Below are 13,854 nucleotides of genomic sequence, written 5' to 3'. Positions count from 1 at the left end.
GGCAGGCAGGCAGCAGGCGCCAGTCGACAAGCCCGTCTATCTCTGCTACAGCGCCATTTTACTGTGCGCACACCTCGACGCGCGCTGGCCTTTGCCCCTCTCTGCATTCGATACACCATCAGCCATGCTTCAAAGCAAGCCTCCGAGTTCGCCGGCCATGAATGAATATCTGCGGGATCTCGGCGACGACCTCTTCTTTGGCGAACTCTCCAGCGACTCCCTCTTGCGGCCGCGTCTATACAAGGGAGAGCCCTCTCCAGCAGAGTCGGAAGATTCACCAAGTAGCCACAGCGACTCCATGGCAGAAGATTCTGACCTCTTTGCGCTCGATCATAACGGCCACCGCTCTTCTCTCGACACCGTGCTCACCGACGCCGGCGATAAGATGACCGCCGCCCCTGCTGAGGCATCCTTGTGTGATACAAAGGCATTTGTACCGGCAGTGGTACGCTTGGCCCTTCCACCAACTCCTGCGCCCGCACCAGTATATCAGCTACAATTGACTGGCATTCCAGACAAGTCGCGCGTAGAGACGCAAATCAAGCTGGGCCTGCACCTTGTTGAATTGATGCCGGACGGTAGCCAAAAGACAACGGGCGATCGCTTCCAGTGGCTCAAGTTGCCCGCATGGGGTATGGCGAAGGAGAAGCTCAAGCTGAAAAACCGTCGCGACACACCAGACACCATCGACCCACATAAAATCATCTTCCTGGATGCCCGCGTTGTCAAGAGTGGCGAGACTCAAGAGGACGTCCAGATCTGTCATGGCTGCATCATCCGCGAGCGCAAACGCGCACAGCGCAAGAAGGACAGTGCCAAGCACAAGGCCCGCATTCAAGAAACTGCTGTGGTGCCGCCGCAGGAGATTCCCCTTGCAGACGAAGAGAAGAAGATTCTCGTCTTCAATTGCCCTGAGCTGCTTGAGATGGAGAATGGCCGAGTTGTTGTGCCTACTCGCGTTACTTGCTACTGCCGTCACCACAAGGAGAAGGTTGGCTTTCGCATGATCATCACGCTTCGAGATGCATCCAGCAGTATCCTTGCTACAACGACGTCAGAGCTCGTCCTCATCACAGACGATCACAAGACTCTTGGAAACGCGAAACCAGTGCCAACGAAAGCAGGCGAGGAAGGCCCACCCAGCCAAGCGAATACATCTGCCAATGTATCACCCCAACAAGCTTCTTCTGCACAGATGGCACAGTCAAGACGCTCTTCCATCTCTTCTGCTGCCACGAGCCGCAAGCGTAAAGCAGATCCCGTCAATATCGCACCCAATTTGGCGCCGAAGATCCAAAAAGTACCGAGCTCGCTCTCCATGACGCGCATGGCCAAGGACGAGTTGCAAAATGGCCTCCGACGTGAGCCTCTGCCTGTTGTGCCCATGTCTGCTAGCACATCGCGTGCAGTGTCACCCTCCACAGCACGATCGCTGCACCGCACTCAATCGCAGGATTCGCTGTTGCAATTCATGAATTTGCAAGATGAGCGAGAGTTGTTGACAGATGTTGCTCAAGTCCATTCACCAAGTCGGTCTCAAACGTGGGAGGCCAGCATTGACGAATCCATGGATCGCGGCATCTCACTTAGTCCGCGCACCCGCACCCTTGAATACCTGATGGACAGCGCTTCTCGTCAAGCTGGCGTTGCTCAACATTTCGCAAATCAAGGCCGAGCACTCGGATCTGACGTGCCTACCATCAACCGACTGATCCCGGCTGAAGGGCCTCTGCAAGGCGGTGTTGAGGTGACCATCCTCGGCTCTGGCTTCTACCCTGGCCTGACCTGCATGTTTGGCGAGGTGGCTGCTGTGCCGACACATTGCTGGAGCCCAACAACCATGGTCTGCGTTTTGCCACCTTCATCCATTGCTGGTGTCGTGTCTGTCACTTTCCGCGAGCACCCATACAATGCCTTTGTTCCGACATCTTTCCCAGGCAAGCCATTCACGTATCTCGATGACACTGATCGTGCACTCATGGAACTCGCTCTGCAAGTCATTGGTCTCAAATCAACAGGCAAGCTCGAAACTGCAAGGGTATGTGCCTAATCATTCAATTCTCAACTAACAACAGGATGTCGCTTTACGCATTTGTCAAAACAGCATGCCGTCAGAATCTGCTAGTCAGCATATTGCCAATCTGCCGATGCAGCAGCTGAGAATGGCACTGGGCCTCGAGGAGGATGAAGAGATGGATATGGAAGATTTACTCATCAAGTGCCTTGGATTGCTGGACCTCATTCCTACGTCACGGTCGCCACGCTTTTCACACCGCAACAAGGGTGGTCATACGATGCTTCACCTAGCGTGTACCAAAGGCTACAATCACTTTGTGCAAGAATTGCTTGTTCGCGGCGCCAATGGCAATGTTCGTGACCGTTCTGGATTCACTGCGCTTCACTTTGCGGCGATGTTTGACCAGTATGAGGTGGCTGCTGACTTGCTATCGAGGCCAGAGACCAATGCAGCACTCTCAACAAGTGATGGTTTGACTGCGTATGACTTGGCTGCCATGACGAACAACAATGAGCTGATTGCCCTGTGTGATCCATGGAGCTGGACTCAGAGCCTCGGCCGTTCAACGCGATCCAATTCAGTGGGCTCGCAGGCATCGAGCTATGATGCAGTGTCTCTTTCCTCTGACACCGCCTCCCGGAGCGCATCTGAGTCTGATTGCAATTCGGACGTGACACGAGGCCGAGTGGTTCGTGCTCAAGGTGTTGCAACGCAGCCTTCAAGCCGAGCAGCATCGCCTGCACTAGGCAAGCCAATACGCCGGCGGAGCAGCATCAGCCAACTGGATCTCGGCACGGAGTCTGCTACAATCGAAGACCTCAAGCAATTCGCAGCCTTGTCAAAGGAGCAAGAAGCGGCAGATGGCAAGAGCGATCACCAGACGATTGCTCAGCAGATTGCACAATTACAACAGAGTTGGGTGGCATTCTTGACGGCCACGTCACCGGCCTGGGTACAAAAAGTGACGGGTGCACAGTCTCTGCAGGAACGCTTCAAGAATAGTGCGCAGATGCAGCAGCTGTCGAGCATGCCTCCATTGATGGCATTCCAGGCGATGCTTCCAACAATGCCGCATTTGCCTTCGTTGTCACCAAGCAAGGATGCCGAATCGCCGGATGCCACCTGGCTTGGCAATCTCGTTTCTTCTCTCGGTGCGCCGCCGACATACGCTGAGGCGACTGCTGCGATTCCACTGCTTGGTGCGATGACGAGCCGCGGCAAGACGGTCGAGGCGGAAGCAAGAGTAGCAGAAGCGGACGAGATGGACTGTGGTGAGACATCGGGCAGCGCATCGAGTGCCGTGCTGCCATCAGTGACTGCACCGGGGAAACGTCCTTGGTGGCCGAGCAAACGGGTGACGCTCCGGCAGCAGAGCCGGATCGTGGATTTGACGCCAGCACAGCAGCGTGCACAGGCGAAACGCTTCCAGAAGCCGTGTGACCGGATGATGCTGCTGTTTTGGCTGCCGTGCCTTGCGTTCTTCATCCTGCTGTCTGTGTTCAAGGTGACGTTTGGGCGTGTGCTGTCGTGGGTGAGCTAGATGGATGTTATTTTGCATGAAATAGGATGAGCATGAAAGCAGATGTATAGATATAAGAAGAGAGCATCGATGAGCTGCAGGAACGGCCATAAGTATATACCTAACCCCATTACATGTGACTGCGTATTCCCGTGTCGTGGATTGCGCCCGTGAGTTGCTCGCTGTCTCCTTTTCCTCCCGAGCGAGCGAAAGGAAGGAAGAAGCAGAAGCAGCAGCAGCATCGATCCATCCCCAAGATCCCATCCAACCATGATCCGAAAGACCCTCTCTGTTGCAGCTCGCAGGGCCGCAGCAGTCCAGAAGGCTCACAATGGCCTCCTGGCTGCTTCAAAGAGGACAATCTCCCCAGCAGTAGCAGCACCCGCTGTCCACCGTATGTTGCATTTGCCCGTCAAGCATCACAGACGCTAACCTGTCCCTAGAGCGTTCAATGGCTACCGAGGCCAAGTCCACCGGATCCACAGGAAAGGTTAGGACCGTCATTGGTGCCGTCGTCGAGTAAGTCACCCCAAACAGACACGCTTGAGACATCAATTTGCTGACTAGATGCTAGTGTCAAGTTTGACTCCGACTCGCTTCCTCCTATTCTCAACGCTCTAGAAGTGCAGGACTTCCAGGGAGGTCGTCTCGTGCTTGAGGTTGCCCAGCATCTCGGTGAAAACACTGTCCGAACCATTGCCATGGACGGTACCGAGGGTCTTGTCCGCGGTGCCGCCGTGGTCGACACTGGTCTTCCCATCACCGTGCCCGTTGGCCCAGCTACCCTTGGTCGTATTCTCAATGTCATTGGTGAGCCTGTCGATGAGCGTGGTCCCGTCAAGACCGACAAGCGTATGCCTATCCACGCAGACCCACCTGAGTTTGTTGAGCAATCCACCACACCTCAGGTGCTCGAGACTGGTATCAAGGTCGTCGACTTGCTCGCGCCCTATGCTCGTGGAGGAAAGATTGGACTCTTTGGCGGTGCCGGTGTCGGCAAGACCGTTTTCATTCAGGAGCTCATCAACAACATTGCCAAGGCCCACGGAGGTTACTCCATCTTTTGCGGTGTCGGTGAGCGTACCCGTGAAGGTAACGATCTCTACCACGAAATGCAGGCCACCGGTGTCATCAAGCTCGACGGCGACTCCAAGTGTGCCCTCGTGTTTGGCCAGATGAACGAGCCCCCTGGTGCTCGTGCCCGTGTCGCCTTGACCGGTCTTACCATCGCAGAGTACTTCCGTGATGAGGAAGGTCAGGATGTGCTGCTGTTCATTGACAACATTTTCCGTTTCACTCAGGCTGGTTCCGAAGTGTCTGCTTTGCTCGGTCGTATTCCTTCCGCTGTCGGATACCAGGCTACCCTCTCCACCGACTTGGGTGCCCTCCAGGAGCGTATTACCACCACCAAGAAGGGTTCTATCACTTCCGTGCAGGCCGTCTACGTGCCCGCAGACGATCTGACTGACCCTGCTCCTGCCACCACCTTTGCGCATCTTGACGCTACCACTGTGTTGGCTCGTGGTATTGCTGAGATTGGTATCTACCCAGCTGTTGACCCTCTCGACTCCAAGTCGCGTATCCTCGACGTCCGTGTCATTGGCGAGGAACACTACAAGGTTGCCCTCAACGTGCAGCAGACCCTCCAGTCGTACAAGTCTCTTCAGGACATTATCGCCATTCTCGGTATGGACGAGCTTTCCGAGGCAGACAAGCTTACTGTCGAGCGTGCACGTAAGATTCAGCGTTTCCTTTCGCAGCCCTTCGCTGTTGCTGAGGTCTTCACCTCCATCCCTGGTAAGCTTGTGTCGCTCAAGGACACCATTGCCTCATTCAAGTCGATCCTCGACGGTGAGTGCGATGACTTGCCCGAGGCTGCCTTCTACATGGTTGGCAATATTGCCGATGTGCGCACCAAGGCTGAGCAGCTTTCCAAGGAACAAAAGTAGAGCGTAGGATATCTTGAATAGAATACAAAGCTGACGATTCTACCTATTTGTCTGCTACATTTTCATAGACGTCAAAGCGACGCTGCGTCGTGACTGGAATCGACTTTCGTGTGTCTTCCATCGCTTGTGGTTCGCAGTCTGCGTAGATGATCTCCTCGTTGGTGCCAGCCTCTGCCAAGACTTGACCGTTCGGATTGACAATGATGGAGTGACCGTAAGCGTTGTAGGAAGCAGACATGTCTCTTGCTGGTGAGCACAGAGCGACAAAGATTTGGTTATCGACTGCACGCGCCCTGCCGAGGAGTTCCCAGTGCAGCGGACCCGTAGTGAGATTGAAGGCGCCGGGGTACAGGAAAGCTGAGCACCCGTTACGAGCAGCGACCATGGCCATCTCTGGGAATCGTACATCGTAGCCTACCCGTCAGCGATGTTGGAAGAGGGAGACTTACAGATGGCGACACCAAATTTACCGTACGGCGTGTCGATCTCAGTGAGCTTGTCGCCTGGACTCAAGCAGTCGCTCTCTTGGAAGCGAATCTTGCCAGGGACGTCAATATCAAAGAGGTGTACTTTTCTGTGGACGCCAATGAGCTCGCCTTTGTGGTCAAAGCACAGAGATGTGTTGTATAGTTTACCGTCCTTCTTCTCTGGAATGGAGCCACCTACAAGGTAGACGTCGTTATCCTTGGCCATCTTGGCGAGCGCGAGATAACTCTGCTCTGGCGGATCAATTGACTCTGCGTACTCGGGGAAGTCTAATGATGAGCTTCATACTTGGAGGAAAGATCCTACATTGTGTTCCATAAGGAGAGTTGAAGCACTCAGGCAGCACAACGACTTGAGCTTTGCCCTGGACGGCTTCCTTGACTTTACTGGCAGCATTTTGCAGGTTGCGTGCCTTGTCTGCACCTGTAGCAAGCTGAATGAGACCTAGACGGAAAGCTTTAAATGAGCGAGGTACAAGAGACATCTTCTAGCTGTTCCTTTGTATATATAGAGCTCTGGCCAGTAGTAAGACCAAGTTGTTCTCCAGCTCGCCGTCGAGTCGCGAATTTGAAATTTGGAATCCTCGACGCGACCTCAAACTTGGACGCGACAAAGCTCAAGACGCACAGGATGGAGGCCGTCAATGCGTTCGTGGCACAGGCCAACAAGCTCTATGCCCTCAAGAACTTTGCAGATGCAGCAGACAAATATGCAGATGCAGCAGAGGAAGTTGCAAAAGTGAATGGCGAGGATGATCCGCGCAATGCAGACATCCTGTTCTTGTACGGTCGATGTCTGTTCAAGCTGGCGATTGAACGCTCACAAGTGCTTGGAGGTGGCGGCACAGATGACAAGCAGCCAGGTCAGCCTGCTGTTGGTGCGACCCCAAATGCAGCGCCAAAAGGACCCATGTTTTCGTTTGACGGCGACGAGCCAGAAGATGAAGCTGAGGAGAACCCTCAGGAAGAAGGGGCCCAGGAAGATGAGTTTCAAAACGCTTGGGAGGTACTGGACGCCGTCAGAATCATGTACGAGAAGCAGCAAGCCGGGTCCTCGGCAGAGGATGAAAAGGACATCAAGAGAAAGCTCGGCGACACTTTTGAGCTGCTCGGCGAGATTGGTCTCGAGAATGGCAAGTCACCTACCTGTATGCTCTTGCTAATCATCAGAGAACTTTGCGCAGGCAGCACTTGACTTGACTGCTGCACTGACCAACAAGCAGGCCGTGTTTTCTGCTCACTCTCGAGAGTGCAGCAGCGCTCATTACATGCTTGCACTGGCGCAAGAGTACGCACCTGGAGACGGCAACCGTGCAGAGGCAGCCAAACAATTGAGACTTGCTATTGAAGGCTTCGAAGCACGACTGGCTGAGGAAGGCGACGAGAGTAAGAAGAAGGACGAAAAGGAGATGCTCGACGAGTTACAAGTCAAGCTTGCCGAACTTGAGGCGCCACCTGAGCGCATCATGAAGGAAGACATTGCTAAGCTCTTTAACACAGACGAATCTAGCCTCAAGGAGAGCCTGGTGGCGGCGATGCAGACATCTACAGATCTCTCAACACTGGTCAGGAAGAAGGGCACAAAACGAGCGGCTGCTACTTCGGAAGAGCCAGCAAAGAAGAGCAAAGTTGAGGCAGCTGAAGTCAAAGTCAAAGATGATGATGCTAATGTGGCTGCCGCTAAAAATCTATAGGAATTGAATGGTGCGTGACGGACGCGTCTCCACTGTCGCATCATGTTCGTGATGAGGGTGAATTGTATGTGTCGGCGGCACGTCAACGGTTGCATCATGTGCTGTTGACGCCATATGTACAGCACTGGGTCCAGCCGCTTCCAGGTCATCTGCACTGTCTGTTGGTTCCTTCCACGTAGGTAGACGAGCAATTGGATCGACCTTGCTGTCTGTCGTATATCTGCGACTGATGGATCGACTGAGGGAGACAAAGTGCGGCTGCAAGCGTGAACTGAGCTGGACCACAGGTAGAGTAATGCCGTAGACGCAGATACAACCAAAGGCCATTGAGTAGACAATCGGCTTGAGGTGCGCAGACAGGACTTCGTAGGTTGGATCCTTCTCGAAGTACTTGATGGCAATCTGAACGTAAAAGATGGCACCAACGCCGACCGGTCCAAAGTATGCGACAAAGCCGGCTTCCTTGAAGGTCTTGATCTGCGGAATGAACTTGTATAGCGCAAGGACTGGCGGTATACGTCCAAATGCAAGAATCGCCATGGCCATGACAATCATACGCCATCCAGGGTCAAGGTGAGATATCTCCGCCCAGGGCATGGTTGCGCCGATCCAGACAAAGGTTGCCAGATTGAGTAGCATATCCAGCGACGTTTGAAGCGTGTCATCTGCAGTCTGATCGCGGTAGAAATCGTGCAGAGAAAAAGCATTGCCGGCAGCAAAGGCGGCCAAGAGGTCGTCCGTACCGAGCATACCACATGTACCGATAACGAAAAGCGAAAGCGCAACAAAGAAACTAAAGAAGGCCTCGTTGTCTACCCATTTGCGCGCAAGAGCGTATTTCAGCATGTATCGAGCAATTAGGCCCACGGTGATGCCATATGCGATCGAAAGCATAATCTCGTAGAACCAGATGTGAACGAACCAGTCTGCAACAACGGCAGCTCTGGAAGGCTCCTTCAGTGAATAGACGGCAAGAAAGAGGAATGGGTAGCCCAGGCCGTCGTTGAGCCCTGCTTCCGCACTGATGATGTCTCTGATGTGTTCCGCGACATACTTTTCGGCATATCGGCCCTTGACAATGGCATTTGCAAGCACAGGATCACTAGGATTAGCAAGTCTCTTGCAGGAGAGACGTACGTTGGGGTGATGCAAGCGCCCACCACGAGCGCTTCGAGGTAGGACATGGGAAAGACGAGCCAGATGACGAGCGCTGCAATGATCCACTTGAGTGCCATGATGGGCAGGACGAGCATCGCAAGCGACTTCCATTTGTGGATACAGTAGAGACTCGGCAGCTGTATGCCTGCAAGAACAAGCTGCACGCCAATGACGAGGCGCGTCAAGTTGAGTGTTATCTCGTCCACAGACCCATAGCTCTCTGGTCGTATAAAGTCTGCAGCAAGCGGGCCAAGGGCTACGCCGATAAGCAGTGCGATGAGAGAGTCGCTGATGTAGAGGCGCTCCTTGACAACGAAAGATATAAGACCAAGGCAGATGATAAAGCTGCCGAGGATGGTCAAGACGATGTTGAAGTCGCTGAGGTCCAGCTCTGGACCTAGCCCGTAGGACATGCCCTCGGATGCGATAGACGCCTTGTCAAAAGGCAGGAATAGATGAGCTGTAAGGATGCGAGCGTATGGAAGGGCGTGGTGAGGACCAGCAGCTGGAGCAGAGACTCTTCGTCGCAGAGCATCAACGACATCATCGCTACAACAACTCGCGACCACCAGGGATCAGGCGGTACGGAGGAAGGAAGAGGGACATCTAGGAGGACAGGGAGCACATGAGCACACGCAGGTCCGCCGAATGAGCCTGCTCGGCAACAACATCGGCCAGCTTTGCAAAAACCTGGGCATTTCGCTCATCTATGCTATCCCGCTCTATGCTGCGCGCTTCCTAAGCACCCTTGCCAGCCTGCAGTACCTGACCCTTCAGCTTCTGCAGCTTGGTATACTCAGCCATGGCGTCGCTCATCAGCAGGTGCCTCTCTGGCGCACTGCGGCAACCATGCTCTGGGCATCTGTTGCTTGCTACCTCTCCTTCACCTTTACCGACGGTCTCCTTTTGCGCTGGCTCTTTCATTATGGTCCGCGAGCGACCATCATACGGCTTCTATCTCTCAATGCCTTTAACTACTACAGTATGCGGCATGCTTGCAAATATCCATTGCTAATGACCAGTCTCGACTACGGCCTTGACTCTACCAAGCGGCAGGCCTTCATCAGACTTGCCGGTGTGGATTCTGCTCTCACTCGTTCTGACTGCAGCCTATATTGTACAAGACTGGCTGACCTCCAATCTTGCCGCAACACAAAGCGACGGCAGAGCTCTCAACTTGATTGAGATTGCCGTATTCTGTGTCGTGCCTGTTGGCATGGCTTCCTTCATCACCATGTGCTTGATGCTTATATACGGGAACGTTCTATGATTCGGACATGCTATGAGTTGAGGTGGCAACCGTGCTATGGATATGTAGGTCCCTGGTTGACTTGCTGGCACAAGTCTGATAGCGATTGCTTCACCACCACCTCCTCAACCTGCATTCAACTTGGCATCATTGATGGCTACTACCATGAACAGAAGCCTGATCCAATGCAAAGATCTTGCTTGCCGTGGAACTCGTGTCTGGCCCGCGAAAAGGCTCATCTTGAAGGCTGGGCTGCTCATTGACTTCTCTAGCCAATGCGCCCTGGGCAATACGAATTCATTTTCTACAATCATTGCGAGTGGAAGGCGCCTTGCGTTTGTCTTGCATCGTGTCGCAGTAGGTCAGCAGGAATGAATGTGCGCAACGCAAGCGACGAATCAAGGTGTACATCGCAGCGAGCCTCGCGTAAGCGCTCGCTCAAATCGGAGGAACAAAAGTCAAGACTGAAGTCGCATGTCAAGCGTCAAGGCTCAAGCTGGCAATGTCTATGGCAACACGAGTGCATGACGACACGATCACACAAGGTGTAACGCCTAGCGATTCGCATGCTGCAAGTCTGTCTTTGCTTCGCTTCTCTATTGAAGGATACTCAAAGGCGAGAAGTAAAACTGAAATAAGTCTCACCCTATGCATCGTTACTGCACACACGATTTCGACCTTGCGGACGCAAACATGCTTGTTGATGTCTCGTGAGCTATGTCAAACTTTGTTGTTATCTCGGCTTTCATTGGCACCACCACCAGCAGCCTTGTCAGAGCTACTCTTGCTTCCTTCTGGTCGCGCAATGGGTGATGGATGAGAGGTGTGTTTGTCGCGCATGTCCAGTCGACTGAGACGAGGGACAATGGCGTCTTGGTCCAGATCGACCACGTCTCCATTGAGCGCCTGCAACGGAGCGAGTCGCGATCGTCGCGAGAGTGCCATTGTCGGCATCGAGGAAAGACTGTCGCTTGCAACTGTTGCGGCCCTATTGCGAGCAGGCACTTGGCCCGGTTGGTCGTGCTGATGTTTGTCGCTTGCTATTTCTGCCGAGACGCCTGCTGTTCGGGCTCGTCCATTGTCCTGCATTCTCAAGGGTCCAGGATCAAAGGCCGATGCCTGTACGCGTGAGTCCCAGATGGCCGAGCTGTGATGCATGTGTAGAGCTTCTGCTGTTGCGCAGGAAGCCGGCCACGAGTCCATTTTAGGTAGAGCCATACTTTTGCTACTTTGATGACTGTAAACTGGCTTCATGCGATGCTGGGACTGGTATTCAAGTTCGCTAGCAGGGGCGCGCTCATCAAAGGCGTCAAGGCATTGCTGCACGACTGCTCAATTAGCTTTAGCCCTATGACGAAATGGTCATACTTTTGTACTGGTGCGCAAACGGAACTGAGTGTGAGAGCAGCATAATGGCCGCTTGTCGTTGCGAGGAGAGCTACGCGCAGCAAGGCTGAGAGTGCGTCGTTAACTCGTTACTGCTGGCGAGGTGAAAATTCGTTGTGCTTCTCCTGAAAATTGGCCCCTGCTGCAGCTGCGGTGACTGCGAGAGACTCCGCTTGGGAAGGATGCTCGCATCGTGCTCCGAGGATAGCTATTGATCGCGTACCTATAGATACTTGCTGCTTCCTATACTGTTACAACAGTGCCATTGAGCCTAGTAGAGGACCATAACAAGCTGGGACCGATTGCTGAGTGTGCTGCTCTCGAATGCTACAAAAGGAATCGACTGCCCCAACACCTCTTCTTCCTCATACAACATGGCACACAAGAAGAAGCAGCGCTAGTACCAGCATCCTGTGGTCGTTGCCTGCAGCTACTTGCGCTGCTGCTTCTTGTGTGGCATGTTGTATCCTAAACCCTGAGCGCTGCTGCTTCCTGCGAGACATGTATTAAGAGGAGGCCGGCCTCGCAGCAGCAGCAAGCACAACAGTAGCTACAGCATCAAGCTGGTACACACCCACCGCCCGCGCAGCAGCAGCAAGCACAGCACACCACACCACAGCAGCAGCAAGCACAGCACACCACAGCAGCAGCAAGCACAGCAGCAGCAGCAGCAGCAGCAGCAGCAGCAAGCACATCAGCAGCAGCAGCAGCAGCAAGCACATCAGCAGCAGCAGCAGCAGCAAGCACATCAGCAGCAGCAGCAGCAGCAAGCACATCAGCAGCAGCAGCCAGCACATCTTTAGCGCTCTTAGGGCCAGGGTTGAGGGATTTCAGTCCCAAATTGTTGGTCCTCGCTGCCGTATTGGGCTCTTGCGACATTCCTTAAATCTGTGAATTAATATGACGACTGCCGGCCCCGTGCCGGGCCGAGCCCGCTAGCCTCAGTCCACCACCCGTGGGCCGTGGCCCACCAGTGCCACCACTGGGTCATTGATTCTCTGATTAACTGCCCACCTGCCACTGGTCCCACAATGCCACTCCAGTCCATCGGTGGTGATCCAGCGCAGCTTTGGGTGTCAGACACTATCAGACATCGTTAGTATTACTAACTTGGTATTGTGTAATGATTCGTGTTACGCTAATGTACGTGGCAGCAAGGAATTCCAACTTGCCCTGCCAAAACACAAGGACCACAGGATAGCTTGTCAACTTGGGCGAAATTCCTCGGGTTACTCCGCAAAATTGAGGGCGGGATGACTCTAGTTGAGGCAAGATATCGAGGAAGCCGCTGAACACGCGTCATGCGCCAACTCAGCCAAGTCTATCTGCAGGAGCTTGTGCAAAGTCTCAATGTGATTGAAGATCAGACCGATGAAAATTAATAAATTAATATCTAAGCCTCCTGTGATGACGTGCATCGTGCAGCCGAGAAAAGGAAATTGGGTTGCAGCCTTGCGCCGAGTTCCCCCTCGAGGAAATTGGGTTATTTCAACTTGTTTGTTGAAACAATTTGGATCCGCTTGTCAAAGACAGCCGACGCCGATAAAGATGGCCATGCGGGCCTGTAGCCCATGCGGATCCGGCTTACACGGTTACACCTGCTCAATGCTGTCTCATGCCTATGTGATCCGCACAGGGACGCATGATGCCTCAAGTCCAATCCTTGCCGAGCCCGGAAGCCAAGGGGGTCCAGTGGCCGGTCTACCATCACATGGCACTAGAGCCGGGGGCCAGGGCAGACGCTGCAGGAGGTGTGCAATGTGCACTGTGCACCTTGTTGACCTCTGTACGCTAAGGCCGAAATGGAATATTCACTGGCCCACACAAGGCTCAGTTTGCCGTGAACAACGCGAGTAGAAGACGAACAAGAAGCAAATGGCTCCCAGGAGAATGACAATTTGGCACATCTGCCATCTCATCTTGCTGAATGCGCAGTCAGTCCATTCCTCGACTGGCCCGGTCTGGTAGATACGGGCATTTTGCATTTCGACCCCTTGGTCAGCTGAGGCCTAGCTTGCCCGATGAATCTTCCCATATACTTGGCCTTCGCCCTCGATTTCGTTCTCACTCTCGCCGACGACTTGTCTTTGACTCTTGCATCGTTGAGCTGCACGACAAAACAATTACCAGTAACCTCGTCAGTCACAGGCTCTATTCTTTCAATGCCCCGAGCTCGCCGTACCAGCAGTGAAGAGGAGACTTTCAAGGCCGATCGTCGCGAAAGGAACAAGCTCTCAAAACGAAGAGCAAAGGCCGCAAAGCTCGCGTCACAAGCTGCCGCCACTTCCAGTGCAAATCCCATCGTGGTTGCTGGCCCAACAGGAATTGTTCGCAGCGCTCCCACTGCGGCCTCATTTGGTGCTGGTGTCGCAGGTGCCATCCCTATCTCAGCGCTGC

General features: G+C 53.8%; 9 protein-coding genes across 9 annotated transcripts; 5 read left to right on the top strand and 4 right to left on the bottom strand.

Annotated features, from left to right (window-relative positions):
• Nucleotides 1–5: 5 nt before the first annotated feature.
• Nucleotides 6–2,477, top strand: BCR37DRAFT_259734 (uncharacterized protein). Its single transcript, XM_040866710.1, has one exon. It carries the CDS (start codon nucleotides 125–127, stop codon nucleotides 2,048–2,050), a length of 1,926 nt encoding a protein of 641 aa, XP_040726224.1. The 5' UTR covers nucleotides 6–124; the 3' UTR covers nucleotides 2,051–2,477.
• BCR37DRAFT_378203 (uncharacterized protein) lies at nucleotides 2,278–3,577 on the top strand (the record flags this gene model as incomplete). Its single annotated transcript, XM_040868994.1, has 1 exon — nucleotides 2,278–3,577. A coding segment is annotated over exon 1 (1,258 nt), but the record flags the coding sequence as incomplete, so codon positions are not given.
• A 191-nt stretch (nucleotides 3,578–3,768) lies between these two features.
• On the top strand, nucleotides 3,769–5,605 carry BCR37DRAFT_378201 (P-loop containing nucleoside triphosphate hydrolase protein). Its single transcript, XM_040868993.1, has 3 exons — nucleotides 3,769–3,930; nucleotides 3,980–4,055; nucleotides 4,111–5,605. The coding sequence occupies exons 1-3, from the start codon at nucleotides 3,807–3,809 to the stop codon at nucleotides 5,483–5,485; spliced, it is 1,575 nt and encodes a 524-aa protein (XP_040726222.1). The 5' UTR covers nucleotides 3,769–3,806; the 3' UTR covers nucleotides 5,486–5,605.
• BCR37DRAFT_378199 (carbon-nitrogen hydrolase) lies at nucleotides 5,515–6,528 on the bottom strand. Its single transcript, XM_040868992.1, has 3 exons — nucleotides 6,278–6,528; nucleotides 5,935–6,240; nucleotides 5,515–5,899 (listed from the first exon to the last, which is right to left on the bottom strand). The coding sequence occupies exons 1-3, from the start codon at nucleotides 6,453–6,455 to the stop codon at nucleotides 5,529–5,531; spliced, it is 855 nt and encodes a 284-aa protein (XP_040726221.1). The 5' UTR covers nucleotides 6,456–6,528; the 3' UTR covers nucleotides 5,515–5,528.
• A 73-nt stretch (nucleotides 6,529–6,601) lies between these two features.
• On the top strand, nucleotides 6,602–7,603 carry BCR37DRAFT_391808 (uncharacterized protein; the record flags this gene model as incomplete). The annotated part of the gene is made up of 3 exons (XM_040871050.1): nucleotides 6,602–7,118; nucleotides 7,159–7,535; nucleotides 7,595–7,603. The coding sequence occupies 3 exons, from the start codon at nucleotides 6,602–6,604 to the stop codon at nucleotides 7,601–7,603; spliced, it is 903 nt and encodes a 300-aa protein (XP_040726220.1).
• On the bottom strand, nucleotides 7,336–9,425 carry BCR37DRAFT_378197 (Sodium/hydrogen exchanger family-domain-containing protein). Its single transcript, XM_040868991.1, has one exon. The coding sequence runs from the start codon at nucleotides 8,931–8,933 to the stop codon at nucleotides 7,659–7,661; it is 1,275 nt and encodes a 424-aa protein (XP_040726219.1). The 5' UTR covers nucleotides 8,934–9,425; the 3' UTR covers nucleotides 7,336–7,658.
• BCR37DRAFT_259716 (N-glycosylation protein-domain-containing protein) lies at nucleotides 9,203–10,219 on the top strand. The gene is made up of 2 exons (XM_040866709.1): nucleotides 9,203–9,804; nucleotides 9,845–10,219. The coding sequence occupies exons 1-2, from the start codon at nucleotides 9,471–9,473 to the stop codon at nucleotides 10,090–10,092; spliced, it is 582 nt and encodes a 193-aa protein (XP_040726218.1). The 5' UTR covers nucleotides 9,203–9,470; the 3' UTR covers nucleotides 10,093–10,219.
• Nucleotides 10,220–10,791: 572 nt separating this feature from the next.
• Nucleotides 10,792–12,336, bottom strand: BCR37DRAFT_391805 (uncharacterized protein; the record flags this gene model as incomplete). The annotated part of the gene is made up of 3 exons (XM_040871049.1): nucleotides 10,792–11,399; nucleotides 11,440–11,509; nucleotides 12,097–12,336. 3 exons carry the CDS (start codon nucleotides 12,334–12,336, stop codon nucleotides 10,792–10,794), a joined length of 918 nt encoding a protein of 305 aa, XP_040726217.1.
• A 1,036-nt stretch (nucleotides 12,337–13,372) lies between these two features.
• On the bottom strand, nucleotides 13,373–13,837 carry BCR37DRAFT_378194 (uncharacterized protein; the record flags this gene model as incomplete). Its single annotated transcript, XM_040868990.1, has 1 exon — nucleotides 13,373–13,837. The coding sequence occupies one exon, from the start codon at nucleotides 13,835–13,837 to the stop codon at nucleotides 13,373–13,375; it is 465 nt and encodes a 154-aa protein (XP_040726216.1).
• Between the last annotated feature and the right edge of the window lie 17 nt (nucleotides 13,838–13,854).

The sequence above is a fragment of the Protomyces lactucae-debilis genome (genome assembly GCF_002105105.1).
Source record: "Protomyces lactucae-debilis strain 12-1054 chromosome Unknown BCR37scaffold_6, whole genome shotgun sequence".
In the NCBI taxonomy this organism is placed as follows: Eukaryota; Fungi; Ascomycota; class Taphrinomycetes; order Taphrinales; family Protomycetaceae; genus Protomyces; species Protomyces lactucae-debilis.
Note: the sequence above shows the minus strand (reverse complement) of the source record. Positions and strands in the feature narration are given on the sequence as shown.